Source organism: Vicugna pacos, chromosome 13 (genome assembly GCF_048564905.1).
Source record: "Vicugna pacos chromosome 13, VicPac4, whole genome shotgun sequence".
Taxonomy (NCBI): domain Eukaryota; kingdom Metazoa; phylum Chordata; class Mammalia; order Artiodactyla; family Camelidae; genus Vicugna; species Vicugna pacos.
In genome coordinates, this window is record NC_132999.1 from 63,265,318 (window position 1) to 63,284,559 (window position 19,242).

The 19,242-nt window shown below is 44.9% G+C and overlaps 1 protein-coding gene and 1 long non-coding RNA gene across 2 annotated transcripts in view; one reads left to right on the plus strand and one right to left on the minus strand.

Annotated features, from left to right (window-relative positions):
• Positions 1-14,882, minus strand: part of CAMTA1 (calmodulin binding transcription activator 1) — an 819,414-nt gene extending 804,532 nt beyond the window's left edge. The window contains exon 1 of the mRNA XM_072975888.1: positions 14,683-14,882. Coding sequence (XP_072831989.1) covers positions 14,683-14,727 — 45 coding nt within the window. The 5' untranslated portion in view covers positions 14,728-14,882. The remainder of the gene's footprint in view (positions 1-14,682) is intronic.
• A 710-nt stretch (positions 14,883-15,592) lies between these two features.
• LOC140700996 (uncharacterized) lies at positions 15,593-16,438 on the plus strand. The gene is made up of 2 exons (XR_012079768.1): positions 15,593-16,109; positions 16,249-16,438. It is a non-coding gene; the product is annotated as an uncharacterized lncRNA (long non-coding RNA).
• The last annotated feature ends 2,804 nt before the right edge of the window (positions 16,439-19,242 follow it).

Genomic DNA, 19,242 nt, shown 5'->3' on the forward strand with positions numbered 1-19,242 from the left:
CTGGAACCATCAAACATTGCTGGTGGGACTGTAATATGATGCGGCCACTTTGGAAAACAGTCTGGCAGTTCCTCAAAAGTTAAACACAGAATTACCACATGACCCAGCAATTCTACTCCTCAGTACACACCCAAGAGGACTGAAAACGTCTGTCCACACAAAAACACGTACCCAAATGCTCACAGCAGCATTACTCATAGTAGCCAAAAAAGTGGAAATAACTCAGAAGTCCATCAACTGGTGAACAGATAAATAAAATCCAATATATTTATACAATAGAGTATTATTCCACCATAAAAGGAATGAAGTTCTGATATATACTATAATGTGGATGAAAACATTATGCTAAGTGAAAAAAGCCAGTCACAAAAGGCCACATACTGTAGGGATTCCATCTACATGAAATGTCCAGAATAGGCAAATCTATAAAGACAGAGAACAATTACTAACTGCCTAGAGCAGAGAGGAGGGAGGAAAGGAGAGTGGCTACTAATGGGGAGAGGCTTCTTTTTGGAGTGATGGAGATGTTCTGGAATTAGATAGTGGTGATACTTTTACAACTGTGTAAATATACTAAAAACCACTTAATTGTATATTTTTAAAGGGTGAGTTCTATGGTATATGAATTATACCTCAATAAAGCTGTTATTAAAAAAGGAATCAAATCCTTTTAACTACTAAAACCACTCTGATGATTATGTTTCTTTAAAACATTATATACACTCTCCTCTTTTGTTAGGCAAAGCATACTAAGTACCGCTCTTGTGAACATACTCAAGGTCATCACTATGAAACATCAATTACTAAGCAGCTATATATTCACAGACTTCAATGGTGTGCTGGCTTCCAGCCTTTTACACAGACCTCCAAACTACCGCTCTTTCAGCCTTCCACCTGTCTACTATAATTCTGTTTCCTCCTTCTGCGATGAGAAATCAAGAAAAACCTGAGATTAGACGCTGGAAGGATATACAAAGGAAAAGTCAAACAAGTGTGCATACAGGTGGCCACACGTGCTTAAAACAGAGGCTGTTTCCTGTTTCCTCCCCACGCCCCGCCTTCAGAGGCACCATCTCCTTCCGTTACTCAGGATGCACGTCTCCGGCCTTTCAGGTTTAGCGGTCCACAAAGGGAAAGACAAGGAAGCCCAGCCAAGTACCTGAACCAAGGGAAGCCTCAGAAGACACTAGCATCTCCCAAACCACCAGGGCACAGACTGCACAGCCCGTCAGGTTCCAGCGGGTCCTGCCCGCTTCCCCACCGTTCCAAGCACAAGCCCTGGGTTAGTGACCGCCCCCACTGCTGCCTCAGGCCACTCACAGCCAGACTGGCTGGCTGAGGCTCATCAGCCTCATGTCTGTAGCTACAGTGGATATTTTCTCCACAAAAAGCGTACTCGCCCTAGCAAGTGAACGTAAGAAATCCATTTTGGAGTCAACTTTCTTTCTTTTACACTGTTCAATGGACACAGAGGTTGAGGTGTCAGGACCCCCTGCTACATCCTCCTCCTCCTAAGATCTCCTTCACCTCAGCCCCTCTATGCGATCAGCAGGCCAGCGGATCCTGACCAACCCTCCTCCAGCATCCACCAAACCAGGGCAGGCACCCGACCTATGGGAACAGAGCAACCGGCTGACAGGAGTCACTCCGACTCTCAGCCTTGAACACCTTCAACACAAGCCACAAAGACCAGAGTCGGCTGACAGTGGGCGCTGGAACTAGTCAGGACAGGCAGGAGCCACCCACAGCTACGCGCAGACTACGGGGCGGCAAGGAAGCTGCGTGGAGGTGAGAAAGCTCGTCTGCGAGGAGAACCAGAGGGACGGCAGAGATGGGGGCCGTCAGAGTCATCCCAGCTCAGCCCCGGGGTCCCTGGAGGAGGGGTCTGCTCCAGGCTTCCCAGGTCCGGCTTCCAGACTGTCCAGCCGCACTTCAGTGTCTGTCCTGGGAGGTGAGATTGCTTCTGTCCCTCTTACACAAAAACCACCTCACTGAACCTGACTTGAGTGGCTTGTGTTTCCTGCAATAAAAACTGCTCTACCTGAAGTGGGGCCTGCTGCCCCTCCCTGACATCAAGCGTCCCAGTGTCCACATTCTGTGCAGACAAACCTCAGAGCCTGGTTACCGTCCTTCATTTAGTGTGTGTGTCTGTGTGTGCGTATGTGTATGATAGAGAGAGAAATTTTGATGATTTAAGGCACAACTGAGGAGGGAGAGGAAGAGAGAGAAATTTTGATGCTTTATTTAAGGCACAACCTGTCAACTAGGAATAATGAAAATACTGCCATGTAGTTACTTTCGGCTCCCTACAGCTACTTTTCTCACTGGGTTTTGAATCCATCTGGAAGGTTTTTTTAAATTGTGGTAAAATACACATAACCTAAAATTTACCATTTTAACCCTTTCTATGCTTACAACTTAGCAGCATTAAGTACATTCACTCTGCTGTGCACCATCACCACTCACTATTGTGTATTTTTTCAAAGCATCCTGAAAATCATGACTCTTTCATTCTTATTAAACAAATGATTTCCATCTAAGCTCCTTCATCAAATGACAAGGCCAAAGAACCTTCGGAGAGCCAGTGCTGTGGAGTCTGGGGAAGGAGGGGCCAGAGCGCACCCGCAACAACTTGGAGCAGCCCCAGCACAGCTAAATTCATCCTCGGTTCCTCCAGACGTGGCCACAGAGGCTAGAGACTAAAAATACCTGGAGAGGACAGATAACAGCTGTCAAGGATATTCAGCCCAGTTAGAAAGGTTGCCACTATCACCAGATTTGCATCAGAAGACACCCGTCAGGGCAGTAATGGGTCATTTGTAGAATAATCAGATTCAGGAGAGAAAGACTGATGTTCCTCGCCTCCCAGAATGCCTGGAATAAACCTTCGGACCTTGAATTTGGTCAAGTAATCTATGATCAATTTCTGGAGGACCCCCAGGAGGAGAAACAAGTACTTCAAAACTGTTGAGTACCCACTCACCTCCTTCTGCTTGTTATGGCTTTCTTCTTAAGCACAACAGCCTGTATCAATAAAATTAAATGAGGAAGAGACCTCCATCAGAAGCTCTGTCAAAGCAAATGATTCAGCCGGCGCATTTCACAACAGCAGAGACAGAAAGGATGAGGCAGAGGATGCTGACAAGAACACCGGGAACTTTTAATGTAACCCTCAGTATCTTTAAATATGAAAGAAACTTCCAAAAAATAAATTACGTTCAAAGCCTCTCCAAATGCCAGGCCTGCAGCAGCACTGGGAGTATGCCCGAGTGAAGATCCTGCATGATCGATGACAGCGGACCCACCGAAACTCCCCAATCCATACGAGTTTCTTAGTAGGAAGAGTCTAGCAATCGATACATCTTAATAACAGTTATATTCATCAACTTCAGGAAATAAAACTAAATGAATATAAATAATACTACCTTAAACATAAAAAGTCTGAGGTTAGCAGACACTTTTGCATCTGTAATCATACATTATTTAAGTCTATTTTTCCAAAACTATAAACTCTCATCCACATCAGAATACAGACTTGAGATGTGTCACAGGGAATAACGAAGCAGCATGAATATTTCTGTCTGTGCATCTTTAACAACTTCAATGAGTTTTCACAGGTTTTAACTTGCCATATGTTAGACCTAAAATATTCAGCCCTCTCTGTACCCCAGAAAGGGGGCACCTCAGTGACCATAATTCAGGTTCCTCCTACACAGACGGCTTGAGCCAACATGTTAACTCTTGACCTGGAGCAAGCACCTTAAAAGGAACACTGTCTAGGACAGCCGCGCACCAGCAAAGCAAGCCATTAAGGTGAAATCCCACACATCCAGCTTCATTTCCTTATAATCGTAAGTCAGAATGGGAAGGAACTTCGGAGGTCATCACTAGGACAACCCTCTACCCAACACATGAACCCTCAAAGTGATTACCAACTCACTCACTGCACAAGAGCTGAGGTCTGGGAAAAGCTGGAGGGGACACTGCTCCAGATTCAAGACTGATGACTTAGGACCTGGTAAGGAAGAGAAGGCTGCAGAGGCCAGAGAAAGAGGTTTCGAGCACCTGGCCTACAGAAGTGGCAGCAAAGACAGCAGAAAACACACGTCTAGCTGGGGTCCTTGGTTCCATTCGCCAGTGTTCCTAGCTATTGAAAGAGAAAAGTACACACTGGAATCACAGTGGGCTCCTTCTAAAAGCCACACAGGAAACCTCAGCCTTCATGGCCAGAGGACACACCCAGCACTGCTCAGTTCAGGGTGAGACAAAAATGGTAATGCTGACCCGACAGCGAGACTTCCCAGCATTTTGAAATCTGATATCAAAACCCGTAATTCTTCATAAATCCTACAGCAGTACACAGTAAGGAGTGCACGGGTTTGACAGGGAGTGCTTACGGAAACCCTCTACCATTAAACATTCCTTTCTTCAAAGTATTTACAATTAGAGTCCTCCTTGGAAATTACATTTATATAATTTTAAAATGATTTAGTTCTTAGTGAAAATAATAAATGTCATTTAAGTCATCTTCAAATGCTTATTCATGTCCACTTGCTCTTCTTTTTTTCCATCAGACTACTAAGCAACTACTCAAAGAGAGCTAAATAACAGACCACAAATCTCTGTTCCCCGTCAGAGAACTCGGCTCAGCCTAAAAGAACACAAAGCTCTCATCTCACTCAGGCTGGGAGAAGACAGCATCTCTGAGTTGTCATGAGGTTTAAACAGTCATCTCAGGACTAACACTGGGCATCAATCAAAATGGCTGCAGTTCAAATCACCTCCAACCATAAATCGTAAAGGAGCTAAAATGATTTCTAAATATAACACATTTTATTTCTAGATGTTTCTTGGCAATTAAATAACCAGAAAGTCGACAGACCCCCAACAAAGCAGAGAAAATGAACTTTTTTTTAAAGCTCACTATTCATCAACTACAGGAGGTTCAAAAGATGCCACACGGCAGAGGCTCAGCCTCAAACGTGGCCCTGCAGAGGAAAACGCCAAGCAAGATTTCTTCAAGAACTGCTCTCACACAGTACTGAATTACAAGCAGTGACCTCCCTGGAGGAGAAACTGGAGGCAACAGTACAGGAATATGTGATTTGGGAAGATGAAACTTAACTCCAACACACTGGCCAGCATGCTAGTTACATAATAATAGTCACAACGTATTCAGAATCTAAGTATCAAACAATAGCTATTTTAAATATTTCAATAGCAACAGAATGTAAAAAAGAAAAATTCAAATGCATTCCAAAAGTAATCTGAATAGAATATAATTTAATGTGCAGGCCTAACCTCTCTGAAACAAAGTAGAATCCTCCGATTTAATCACATTACAACAGAAATGCTACTTTGTAACAAAGGAGCTACAGCGTAACACTCTGAACTTCATGGGAGAACAAAAATGTAGTGTCAATATGTTCACAACACAGCTCAATCCACAAAATCATGAGATAATTAAACTGACTGTTTTTAGGTTTCAATCTGTTTCGCCAGAAACCTTGTCCAAACTACACTGATGCAAATCAGCATGAGAAACTATGGCTCTATTGAAACAACTCCAGTGTCTTATCTTTTGTTTTACCTTTTATCACTGATTTACGGGCTGACGGTAAACTGATCTGTGCATGTGCCAGAAGTCAGCTCAGGAACACAGAACAAGAAACAAGATTTAGAAGCATCAAATTCATGAATGAAAACACTGACGTCATAGTTCAGCTCCCAGCAGAGCTCAGGGTAGTCTGTGAAGAAACAGTGTATCTTTGGGGATGTTAAATTACTAGTCATTGAGAAAAGGATGTAAGATGGAAATAGGCCTTGCTCAAAACAAGGGAAGGAAAAAAAGAGGGGAGCAGGAGAGAGAATGAGAGAGAAAAGGGGAGAGGCGAGAAAGAGAGAGAGAAGCAATGTTAACAACTTTACCCTAGACCAAACATAGAAAAATACACAATGTATACACCATGGACAATCATAACTTCTAAACCATGAAAGTGTTTCACATTATTGTGAAGAGTACTATTTTTAAAAGATGGTTAGCTGTGTCTCTAAATAAGCAGAACACAGTCCCATCCCCACCTTAAATCCTTCTCCCACCATGGGCCATCACATTCAAGCACATTTTAGTTTGTCACTAAAACTACCTGGCACTGCCACACCATGCCTAATTTTTAAGCAATTCTGAATCCTCAGGCAAGCTACTGGAATTTTTATGTGAGAGGAAAAAAAATGCTTTTATCTAATGATGTAATATAAACTAATAAAAAAAGAGATTATAAAAATTTGATTTACTTAGAATCATTAAAAGCAGCTAGTGGTATGGACTATTCACATTTTTCATCTCTTGACATAACTGAAAACACAACTAGTAATACAAAACTTCAGTGAAGTTTAGACACAATTTACTAAAATGCTTCTATTCAAGACACTTAAGTAACTGATTCCTAGATCCCTAATGTTTCCCAGGAAATTTAAGATTATTACATTCTTAGGAAATAAGTGACCCTCAGATCCTTGGTAGCCTCTCCAGAACACTACAAGGACATTCTCTCTTCTTTACCATTCACATGGATTAAAACAGGCATTCACCCAAAATGGATTTTTTTTTAATTTAAGCAATAAACAATTGTGCCAATAAACATTTTAAAAAGATGATCTTATTAAGTTAAAATGCAAACATACTGGTTTTATCTGTAAATCTAAAATGTTAAAAAGAGATCATCTCACATTTTCACCACAAATATCTTTGATAGAACATCACTACCCCCTTGTGGATTCACAATAAAAAATCCTTATCTTCAATCTTCACTTTTTAAATGTTTCATTCTGCTGAACTTCCATTAAAGTTTACAGTTTCTTCACTAAGGGTTATTTTATTTCAATTACTTTTTAAAAGAGAAAAAAACACTCAACATTGTAAAATAATCAAGCCCATCATCTTCTTTATCTTTCCAGCATCCCCATTTGGGGGCCTGTTCTTTATACAGTAAGTCTAGGTGCCAATTTCAACATGGCAACCACACCAACACTGCTTCCTTAGCATACCTGAATTTATACTTACAAAGCTCACTTTGAGGTTATTTTTAACAATAAATGGGTAATTTCTTCACCGTCATATCTATTTTCTTTCCATTTGATAATTTCACACTTTGTACCAATAGCTTTTTATTGCTTTCCAAATGGCTTGATATCCACATGCCCCAGAAAACCAGTGGGGCACACACATCCTCAAGAATAACTTTTCAGATAAGAATTAAAAACCAAAACTAAGTTTTAAAAAGACTAATTCTTGACTGTATCACTATACCTTCAGAAATGCTTTCTGGCAATCTAAATCAACCTCAATGAAGGAAAAAAACCTAATACCTGTTTTTCAAAACTAGAAGAAAAAAAAAAGCCTTTGTGGGTTTTCTTCTTTCTTTAACTTTTTTTTTTTTTGGCTGCAGGATCACTTCCTGCAATGCTGTATCTGCATATCATAGACACAGCTTATGAAACGTATATTATAAAAAAAAATTAAATAAACTTAAATATCTCGTTTACCAGTTGTTACAGACACAGATTTAGCTGAAAGTATAAATCATCTCCGCAGTGATATGCAAGCTACAGAGGGAAAGTCTGAGTCCTGACTGGTGGCACTGCTGCCTTGAGGAGTGAGCTCCTCATTTTCTCACAGATGTTGAACACAAAAGTAGGGACACAGGAATTCACTATTACCATGAGAAGACAAATTCCAGTATTCATTCCAATGGGTAGGTGGAATAAAGGACAAAAAATAATCCACTTTCCAGTGTTTTTAAGTGACTGAAGACATAATCTTACTTTGCGGTAACTGCTAAGGAAAGACGGAAGAGACGGGGCGTGGTCTGTGAAATGACTGAACACTGTGCCACCTGCCAACCCCGCTGAAGACTGTCTATACAAAAAGGAGCTAATTAACAACGTGTAAAAACTAGCAGCTGGACTGCAGAGGCATTACAGCTGGCCTTCAAGGTTTGTTTTGGGGGGATTTTGTTATGATTGTTGTTTTCAGATTTTTTTTTTTGAGAGATAGTTTGGATGACATTAGGAAGTGAGATCAGTGGTGAGAGTAATGTCACTTAATTAGTCTCCAGGTAGTAACATGTTTAAAACTGTTAAGAACTCAATTCCAAACATTTATTTCAAGGCATGTCACTCTGTACACTTGTAACTACAAAACCATACTGCAGAGTGCACAGTGAGGACTACAGCCCCAAACCAGCACATCTCCCTCGCAGCCACCCTCTGCTACAGTCTCAGAAAGGGATACGTTACATGTTTTGAAGGGTCTGGCTAAATCTGAAAAATTAAAATGTGACTGTACTTTTACTAATAAGCAAAGGACTGGTGTATAAGAGAACACGCAACTCTATCAAGAATGAGCAAAACACTGGGGTGATTGTAGAAGAACCATTTGAAAAATATCTCTGGTCATTCCATCTTATATGTTTATCAGTAAAAAGTAAATGAACAACCCTCTAAAAAACAGTGAAAAGGGAAGTAATGTGGCTGACACTTGGCCTCTCTTTGCAGCGGGGTACATAATATTTCTTTTTTAGTCCAGGGTAATGAGCTAACAAATGCTTAGGAAGCATTACCAATCTTTACACAAGGAGGCCCATGACCTTCTACAAGCAATGGCATTCAAAGCAAAAAGATGCAACAGAAACTTAGAAATACACAGCCAGCATACTGATGGGCGGAAAAAACCTTTACTTTGTCCCACTATGTGAAAAATTGAGGACTGCTGTCCATTGTCAGCATATACAGAGGAACACTTTCCTTAAAAATACATGACAAATATCATGGGATGGAAGGCCATCTGCAAGTTTACCAGTCCCCCTTTCTAAAGACAGGATGGGAACTCAACTTCATTGCAGGACTGATGGACACTACATCCAGACATGGCACAAAATACAAGGATCTGACAGTGCCTGATCAATTTCTATCCTGAACCTGATTAGGCATTCAAAAAAAGCAAATAAAAAGAAAAGAATGACAGATTACACACTATAATCTGGAACACAGGGCAAATGACCATGCACTCTTTTTTCACATTCTATGGCGAGACCTAGAGGCCAGAACACGTCTTACTCTAACCCTTAGACACACCAAAGACTGAAGACCGCACTATATTGGGCAAAGTAACACCAGAAGACCTCACGCTACCTTGTGAACGAAGGCCCCAAATGAAGCAGTATACCTGTTGGCTCTGCCCAAAGAAATTTATTGTTATGAAGCCAAACAGACAGAAGGAAGTTGGCTTAATGCAGCAAAGAAAATTTCCAAAATCCTACATGGGAGGCCCAGTCGCCCGAAGGACACAGTGTTTCACCTAGGATGCTCTCCAGTTACAAACACTGCCATCACCCGTTGCCTTGTGGCTTACATCCCACCCACTCCATCTCCCTATCCTTAGGGAAACAAGAAGTGACACTGCCTCGTACTACAGGACAAAAAGAATGGTGGGCACCCCTCCTCACTGAATGACAGAAAGGCTATAAATACAGTCAATCTACAAACACTTTTTTATAATAATGATGACAAAGGCAATAAAGAAACCTCTTTATGTGTGAAAGAAAGAGAGGTAGGATTTAAGTCATCTAGGATATGAAAAAAAGGGGTGGCATGGTAAGTGATTCTAGAAGATACAGACATTTTAGAAAATGATCTGTTATAACGAAAATACAAAAGAAACACATTATCTCCTGTCACCACAAAAAATATTCAGTCACATATTCACATGAATAAAGGACAATGCCAAACCCCATACTACAACAATCCTAAACCAGAGTTCTTAAGAGTGAAATACTAAGAAAACTGGTTTCTACCGACACAGTGGAGGGGAAATCTGACTCGGTATAAGAGGAAAAGAAAAAGTGCTTATGAGGTGAATTCTTCATTATTACTGTCATCATTATGTATACCAAACCTACATCCAAAAATAACCTGAGGCTATTTACCCAAAAAAACTCCACAAATAACAGTGCCATTAAAAAGTGTAAAGAACTAAAAGTCACATAATAAACTAAAGCAGTGATAATTATACCAGATACCTAGCCTAAGAATGGTCCCCACAACTAAGCATTAAATTTAGATACAACACTTTCCTGCAGTGAAAATGTAACAGCAGCTCATATAGTCCTTACTATGTGACAATATGAAATATACCAGTTATTTATAAGAAAAAATTATTTTTCTACCATTTCCTTCTATAAAGGATGTATATGATTTTATGCTTTACACAATACCTATATGATGCTATTCAAATCAGCCACGCATCCCGACCAACCAGAGATCTAAATGGCCTAAAAGTTATACCTAGGCATTTAGAAAGAAGGTTAACTACTTTTTTTTACACACACAGTCTGAAGGAAAGCCGTTACATGCCTCTCCCAGGACGCCCTCCACCCTCTCCACCACCCCCACTCCTGCAGTGATGCAGGAAAGCTCAATGGGAGGGTATACTTTTAGAGTATCTTTTTGTAAGATTATAATCCAAACAATTAAAGTTCAGGAAAGAATTCCTTACAGGAATATATAAAAAGGCAAGCACAAGAGACACTGAAGTGTCACTCCAACTAAAAGGCTAACAAGACCCCTTGGTCTCAGGCAGAGTCACAGAAGCCCGCAGATTCCACACATAACACAGGCTCAGGGAGAGTCCCGGTGATGGACGCGCTGCGATGGGGCTACAGATGTCAAAACAACCTCTCTCTCAAGGCCAAATTCAAAGGTCCCACAGAGGGGGCCACAGGCACAACCAGGCAGGGAAAGGAAGAAAACACGAGTCACCTTCTGTCGCCTCTTCCAGGAGGAAATCAGGAAGAAGTACAACTGCACACAGGTACCATCCCAAACCTCAGGAGACGGGGACGGAGGGCGGCCCAGGGGAAGGAAGAAGGGAAAAAAATGTCAAGCCACAAGATGGGCTACCTGAGAAGCAGCCAGAAAGAAACAGAACCTAGCTGGGCACAGGGGCCACACCCAGCGTAACCGAGAACTAAAATAATGCCACCTGACTCTACAGAATAGGTTATTTTAGGGAGAAAACCTAAAAACTAAATAAATGGAAAAATGCAGATAAGTAGGATGTATAAATATGTCGCAAAGAGCAAGCCAGAGCAACTCTACTCTTCTGGAAAGGAAAACCTGACCCAGGCTGACCTTGAGTAGAGGTTGCTGTATACACATCACCATTCTGAATCCACTTCACAATGAGATGGAGAAACTCAACATTTCCCAGATGCAGGATAAGTCAGGTCTTCAAAAAGACTAGGGCAAAGATGTCCCATGTGTCACCCAACCTTGCCCAAAAAGCTGGGGGGTGGGTAAGAGATGAAGGGAGGAAACAGTGATGCTCTAACAGAAAGATGTGAAAAAGAAAACTCTAGGAAAACAGAAGCCATCTAGCCTGACTGCAATGGAAGAGCAAGAGGAAAAGCTGATCTCCAAAAACCCACAGGGACAGGTGACACAGAAAGGAGCCTTACTTCTGAGCACACTGACCTCACGTGTGTTCCTCTAACCTTTACCATTCTCCTTCTACTGCCTGCTGTAGGGAGCACCCCAGCTGGCAGAGGAAACTCCAAAAGGCTGTCGGAGGCACAGGGAGGGGCAGGAGACGTCCACCACTGGAGGTGAGGTGACTGCTGGGAGCACTCCAACACAACAGCAGAGTTCAACGCTTGTCTTCCAAGGGTCATTAATACTATGCCCTAAAAATACACAATTCCATCAAGCTGAATGTAGATACAGACAAAATCGGAACAGAATAAAAACTCAAAAAAAAAAAAAAAGGAAACTGAGGTCAAAAGTGCAACTTGCAGACAATGGGTATTACACCCACTAGATAACTCAACATTGACTGAGGGGCAACATTCTGAAGTCAGCGACTAAGGCTGAGCAAGCCCACTCCCGACTCAGTCCTCCAGGTGGGAGAATCTCCTCGCTAGAAAGGCGCTTAAAGGTCCCAAAGCGCAGTCCTGACAGAGCTTGTTGGGGAGGATGAGGCCCCACACTCAGCCCGTCCAAAAGTAAGACTTTCCTGCTGGGTGACAGTAGCCAGTAACCAGGAGGGGAGTAGGGGAGGGGTCCCGGAGGAGGGGAAACAGCCAAAGACACAAACTGTGACACTCAGAGAACCCATGGGGCATCATCGCTCCCACCCTTTCACAAAGTGTCACCGGCTTTCCCAAAGGTACCTCTTCCTAATGTGCACAACCTCTCTCAATTATTTAAATGGCCAAAATAAAACAGCGACATATTTATGGCCATTCATTTCTGTTCTGTCACAGAAACACATATTCTTCTCACCCTCTCCTATCCTTTGCCCAAAATACATGAAATCTCTCTCCTTTACACAGCAATAAAGAAGTCAAGATGAGAACTTTTCACCCTGCGAGGAATCAAGCAGAGACTACCACCCCTAAATTCAGAATGCCTAAGTTTTGGTGCACAGCGGCAGGCACTCCACACTTTGTGCATCAGGGACTTGGTGAACACTCAGGATGTCTTCCTGTTTGTTCAGTACAGTACAAATGACAAAGGAAAGAGCGGTAAGAATTGGCCATTTATCAGTGAGTCTTTTGATTCTTCTAAGCCTGAAGAACGGTGTCCCAACAACGGTGATATACACAGATGGTTTTACACACCAAGGTCCCCATATACACCCAAAATGTATAGATAGTCGTCTAACTCTTCCAACTTCCTGTATATACTGTAATGGCTGTGATTTCACCTATAAATATATGACTATACATGTGTGTATGGAGATAAATATTTAAACAAATGCATGGCATCATTTTTTTTGCCAAAAGAGAACCAGAGCAACAAAAAAAATTAGAAAGCATCCAAATTTCTCCTTCACCTGAAACCTACAAGATCGAAAGAAGTGTTTGGATCCCACGAGACACAACACCGGGGCCAAAGGAAGGTTCTAGGACCACAAGGAGCACACTAGCAACCTCTTCCCGAACGGCACGTGGGCGACATGGGTGTCTACACTCCCTTTTCTGGATGAAAAGGCATATGGCTTCTGCTTACCCAGCCAACATGAATACAATTTAAGAAAATTAGAAAAAGTCAAGGTAACAGGCTCACTAAATATGGCTGACTGGGAAACAGAAGCCATAAGGAGGATATGAGTTCTCTTAAAAAAGAAATGGGAAGTTTATTTCCAGGGAAGGTTCAAAGACTCCTGAATGTAGGATGTACAAAGTCTGGTTCCTACTGCACAGAAGACAGTCACCGGAACACTAAAAAACAAGGGCACGTGAACCTCTTTCTGTGGGGTAGTGTCAACTGATGAATGATGCCCCCACGAAGAGCAGGAGGAAACTGGAAGCAAAAAACTGACCTCTGTTTCTCTCAGACACAGGAGTCATTACGGTGTCCCCTTCTTGCTCAAGTACTAAGCACAATGGAAGCCCTGCCCTACATTGGATGGGGCAACAACCGTCACCCGGGCAAGGAACTCCAAGGAGAGAGACGTGTTAAGGCAGATAGACACACGGGGAAAGGAGCACTGGAATGTCCAGTTTCTCCCAAAGAAACAGAGGACAACTCAAAGGGTATTCAGGAAATGAGCTCACTATGACCCAGGAAAGTGTGCGGAGAGTATGCCTAATCTGTAAGAAGTATCTGCTTTCCTATTTAGAAATGACTTCAGAGCTGCACAGGCCCCCACTATCCACTGGGTGAGGGAAGAAGAATATGGGTGGCCCGAGTCCCCTTGTCCTGGCGAAAGGGTCAATAGATGGTGTGCAGAGGCTCCACAAGATTCCACAGAACAGGAAAGGATGAGACGGACCCCTCTGCCAAAGGAGATCAGGGTCACAGAAGGTAAAGGGCAAGGGAGTATGGAGATCCTCACTTGCCATAGAAAAGGAGACCCCACCCTCCTGGCTGCGAGGGGTGCAAGGGCAAGAGTAGGATGGGAGCGACTGCTAGGGGCGGGGATGCTGCGTAGGCCCCCTCCCAGGAAGGGAAGGGGGAGGGGTCACACGAGGCCCTCTGCCCGGGGACGCTCAGCAGGAGTGGGTCCCCCTGGTGGGGAGAAGCGCGGGGACCCCTGCCGGCTCTGGGAGGCGCCCACGGGGCTCGCGGGTGAGGCTGGACAGAGTCCGCCTGGCCCCGCCGCCGAGAGCCAGGGACGGCGAGGCTGAGCGCCGGCCGTGCCCCGACGGGGACCGGCCCGGGGCAGCGGGGCGCGGGGCCAGAGGAGGCCTGAGGTGGATAAACTTTCCGCCCCGTGGCCCCCACCGGGGCCCGCGCGAGGGGCGGGGGGCGGGGGCCGCGCCGGGCCCGGGAGCGGCGGGGATGCCCGGTCCGGGTGGGGGAGGCGCCGGCCCTCCCTCCGCGGCTCCTCCTCCTCGCTGGGCCCGGCCCCCGCCCGCCGGCCCCCCGCCCCTCCGGCCCCAGCCCGCCCCCGGGTGGGGGTGTACGGCGCCGCGCTCCGCCGCCCCGCGAGTCACCTCAGGACCCGGCCGCGCTCCGCCCCCCCACCCGCCGCCCCCTCCCCGGCCCGGGGCGCCCGCCCGCCCGCCGCCGCCGCGCCCCCGCGCTCCCGCCCGGCGCCGCCGATGCCCGGGATGTCCGGCGGGGCCGGGTCCCGCCGCCCGCCACGCCGCCCCCGGCCCCTCACGCTCCGGCTCTTACCTTCCGGCTTGTTTTCGGCAGCCATTTCCCCTCCGCGCGCCACATCCTCCTCCTCCTCGCGACCGGGACCCCGAGCGCGCGCCTCGTACCGCCGCCGCCGCCGGCCCAGCCACCCCGCCGCCGCCGCGCACCCGCCCTGGCCCCGCCCCGCGGCCCACGCACTGCGCCCGTTGGGTCGTGCGGCTGCCACTCGTCGCTCCCGCCACCAATCGCCCCGCACCAGGGGTCTCACTACTCTCCGGGAGGAGCGTCCTATCCATCCGGCCCATTGGCTGGTCACCACCCAACGGGATGAAAGGATTGGTCAAGAATCAACGCCCCCTCCCCACCCACTCCCAGGAAAGCCCGCCTTCCAGACCTAAACAAAGCTTCCCAGTGGCCAGAGCCCGAAAGAACTGCCCAATCAGGAAGGGGCCGGCACGGAATATTTCCTCGAGGCCGAGACGTGGCGTTTTGATTGGGCGTTACTGCAGTGTTTCCCAGGCCGTCCAGACCAATCAAAGGGGGTTCCCGGAACTCGGGAGCGGCGAAGGGAAGCCCCGCCCCCGAGCGTGACCGTCATGAGGAAGGCGCTCGCTCATTGGCGCGCTGGGGCTTTTCCCGCGTGCTCCCGGGGCTGAAGGACGTTCCCGGGGAAGCCGCTGCCGGAGAGTGGGGTCCCGGTGGCAGTGGAGGAAGCGGCAGGATCTCCGGGATCCCGCAGCCTGCCGCTTCTGGGGCTCAGCGGGGACAGGGGGGCCTCGGGACTGGTGTCCGCCGGACACCGCGCTCGGGAGCCGGCCGGCCCGGGAGTCCGGGCGTCGCTGCCGGCATTGGGGGAGGGGCGAGCCTCCCGCCAAGCCCCGCCCCTTCCCCTCCCCCCCTGCCCCCGGCGCCCCGCCCCCTCGGCCCGCGCCGCCGCGGCCCCTCGCGCGGGTGCCCGGCCCGCCCGTGCCCGCCGTTGCCCGCCCCCGGTGTGCTCCGTTGTCCCCTTTTCTAGCGGCTTAAAATACTGAAACTTTATTTTGGTCACGTTGGCCATGTGACCCACAGAGCCGATGACTCATAAATGCCTGTCCCAGGATGAGGCCGCTGAACGAAATCTTAGAGAAACGCTGAGCCTCGGCGAGCCTGCTCGGAGGGCGAGGCGAACCGAGTTTCCTTCAATCCTGGGCTCACGTTCGTGTCTTTTGCGAACAAATCTTACAGCGTCCACTGAACTCATGCCCCGTGCAAGGTGGGGAGTCCAGCTGGGTGTCAGTCGGGGAGCCTGGAAGCGGGTTAGGATCCATCCTGTAGGGTACGGACACACCGCTGCAGCTTTTCTGGAAAGCCGTCCACACCTCGTGGACCAGCACACGCTGTACAGAGGAGCCTAAAGCCAGATGAGATGGCAAAGCTGAAAATGCCCCCTCGCAGAGAAATTCCGGAATTGTGCACGTGGGCAGGTAATACCGAAAACAAAGGAGAGGGTTGTAATCTCAAAGTTTATTTAAAAAAAGGAAGAAAAGTTGAATGAAAAGCGGCGCTCCAACCCCTCTGTGTGGATCTTGTACGGTTTGCAGTGAGAACGTTTCATTTCTGTAGGTTTTATTTTGTCCTTTGCTGCCGTTGATGACAACCAGAAGCATCAGCGAAAGGTCCTCCAGTATTTTGGCATCAAGACTGATTGTCAGAGTGGATTTTGTGCCAGTCCTAACAACATGTGTTCTTTTTCTGGTCTTCACATGTGAAAAAATCTTAAGTTTTCCAGAAATAAAAATGCCCCCCAAAAATGTTTTGTATTATACTCTCGTTCTTCAACAAAGTTTAATTTTATGAGGATCCAAAAATGCAAAATTTTGACAACTAGGGTACAATATTTTATCAATTAGCATTCTTAATAGCACCTATGCTGACGATTTGTGTGGTGAAACATACTCCTAAAAGGGCAAGTGGCATTGAAAATTAATGTAACCCTTTTGAAAAGCAATTTTACAGTATGTATTAAAAGCCATAAAAAAAAGTCTGCATCTTTTGGCCCAGTAATCTTACTTCTGGGAATCTATTCTAAGGAAATAACACTAAATGCCGAAAGAGCTGTATGTGTGAAGGTATTCTTCACAGGATCACTGTATTTATTACAACAAAAAATTGGAAGCATCCTAAATGTGCTAATGTTGGATATTTTAAAAGTAAATTGTGCTATATCTACACAATGGAACATTATAGTAGTCACAGACATTAGAAACAAAAAAGTTTAGTAAAAAAAGTTGCTAGTTGGGGGAAAAGTTTTTTTTTAATTATAGTCTGCATTTCTTATATATGATGTGATTTGCAGTATAAAAAACTGCATTTTGTAAAAAGACTGATTTAATTAATACATCCAGGAAATGACATTTGGAGGATTATGAGTGGTTTTTCTTATTGTCTCTATTTTCTATAATACAGCCATAGTATAGCTGTACTGCTTTTAAAATTAATATATGTATTAAATTTAAAAATAATTTTATCCAGTGCATACTAGAGACCAGACGCTATTAGAGCCTGAGGATGTAAAGGTGAGTAAAGTTATCTCCCTCCAAGGGGCTCACAGCCTCGCAGGATTAACAAACATAGACAACAGCATGTCAAAGTGCAGTGGGACACAGGAGAAGGTAATGAATATCACCTGGGCCTCAAGCGCAGCCTGGAAAACTGTAAAACAATGCTGCTTTTATCACCAATTTTTCCATTTTGGAAAATGTTGTTATTGATCATAAAAATATATATGTTAACATGTAATGGGTTTTTTTTAATGAACTAGTACAATTTCTATACAACACATAAACTGTTGATAAACCAATCACAAAACAAAAGCTATTTGGAGTCCTGTGTTTTTAAGAGGGCGGGAGACCAGTAAGTTTGAAAGGCTCTAGGCTAGAGGATGAGATGGTTTGAGAGGACTGGTGGGCTGGTGTCAGACCATTTGGGCTGTTATAACAAAGTACCATGGACTGGGAGGCTTATGGCAACAGAAATTTACTTCCCACGGTTCTGGAGGCTAGAAGTCAAAGATCAGGGTGCATCCTCACAAGGCAGAGAGCAGAGTGGGGAAGTGACCTGTCTCATGACTCAGATTAATCCTAATCACCTCCCAAAGGCCCCACCTCCCAATACCATCACATGGGAGGGTAAGGTTTCAACACAGGAATAGAGGGGTACACAAACACTCAGTCCATAACAGCTGGTGCTTGTCTTTGCTTGGGAGGGTAACAAAGAGGTGGGTCTTTCCAATAAGTGAAGGGGCTTGGGTTGCTAAAAGAGCCCAGTGAGAAAACAGAAGAGTCAGAAGATGTGCCGGACCCCTCAGCCTCTGGGTCCTTGCCCATTTTGGCCTTCACATTCTTTAAGGAAAGAATGTTACTGTCAAGGACCAGATGAAGCTGGGTAAATACTGGGAATATTAAATTGTTCATTTTTTACTTCAAAAGTACTTATCAAAGAGTGTTCTTTCCTGGTCAGCTTTCAGAAGCAATTAAAGTGACTATTTATTATTACTGCCGATGATAATAACAAAAGTGTGTAGACTTACTTCCCTGAACTGCAAGTTACTGAAGCTCCTTGTTACTGGACTGAGAGAGGAAAGTCTCGACGGATCTGAACCCTTTTGCAAGCTTAGATTTTCAGAAGGGAAACTCCACCCAAAACAGGGCAAGAAAGAAAGAATTATTCTTTTTTAAAAAAAAATTTTAATTGAAGTACAGTCAGTTACAATATGTCCATTTCTGGTGTAAAGCACAATGTCCCAGTCATGTACATACACACATATATTCATTTTCAGATTTTTTGACAGAATTATTCTACTTCTGCTTTCCTTAGCTTGGAAAGGGTTTCACTGTTAAAAATAATGATATCCAAAAGTCCTGCTTCCGAAAAGTTTCTCCCTTTGCCTTTCCTTTAATTAATTTTTGTAATTTTGAGATCATTGTACATTCACATGTAGTTATAGGAAATAATACAGAGAGATCCCACATCTTGCCTTTTCAAAATAAAACATAATGAAAACTTGGGAGCTGCTCAGAACAAACCTTTCACTGATATTCCTTGTTTCCCTATCCTGCAAGCCTTCATCTATCCTCCTCTCCCACCTCTGTTCAGCCGTTACATCATCCATGGCAACCTTGGGATGTCTACCATTAGGATGCAAGAGAAAAGACTTGTCTGACACCCCCTAATATAAGGAGATATCTGGGCCTAGTAGGCCTGAATTTCAGCACACTTGAAATATAATTGAACATAAAAGGCCTGATTTTGCAGACCAGGAATCTATTGAAATTTTGAAATGAATAAGTGGTTTCACGTTCAATTTTTTTTTAACTTTTTCTTTTTTTTTTTTTTTTTAGTTTTTTTTATTTCAGGGAAGGTAATTAGGTTTATTTATTTATTTACTTTTAGACGAGGTACTGGGGATTGAACCCAGGACCTTGTGCATGCTAAGCACGTGCGCTACCACTTGAGCTATACCCTCCCACCAACTTGTTCCATATTTGCTAAAGGGGAGCCAAGGTGGAATGGACGGGAAGTCCAAGGACCAACTACACCACCTCTGGCGGTTTTGTT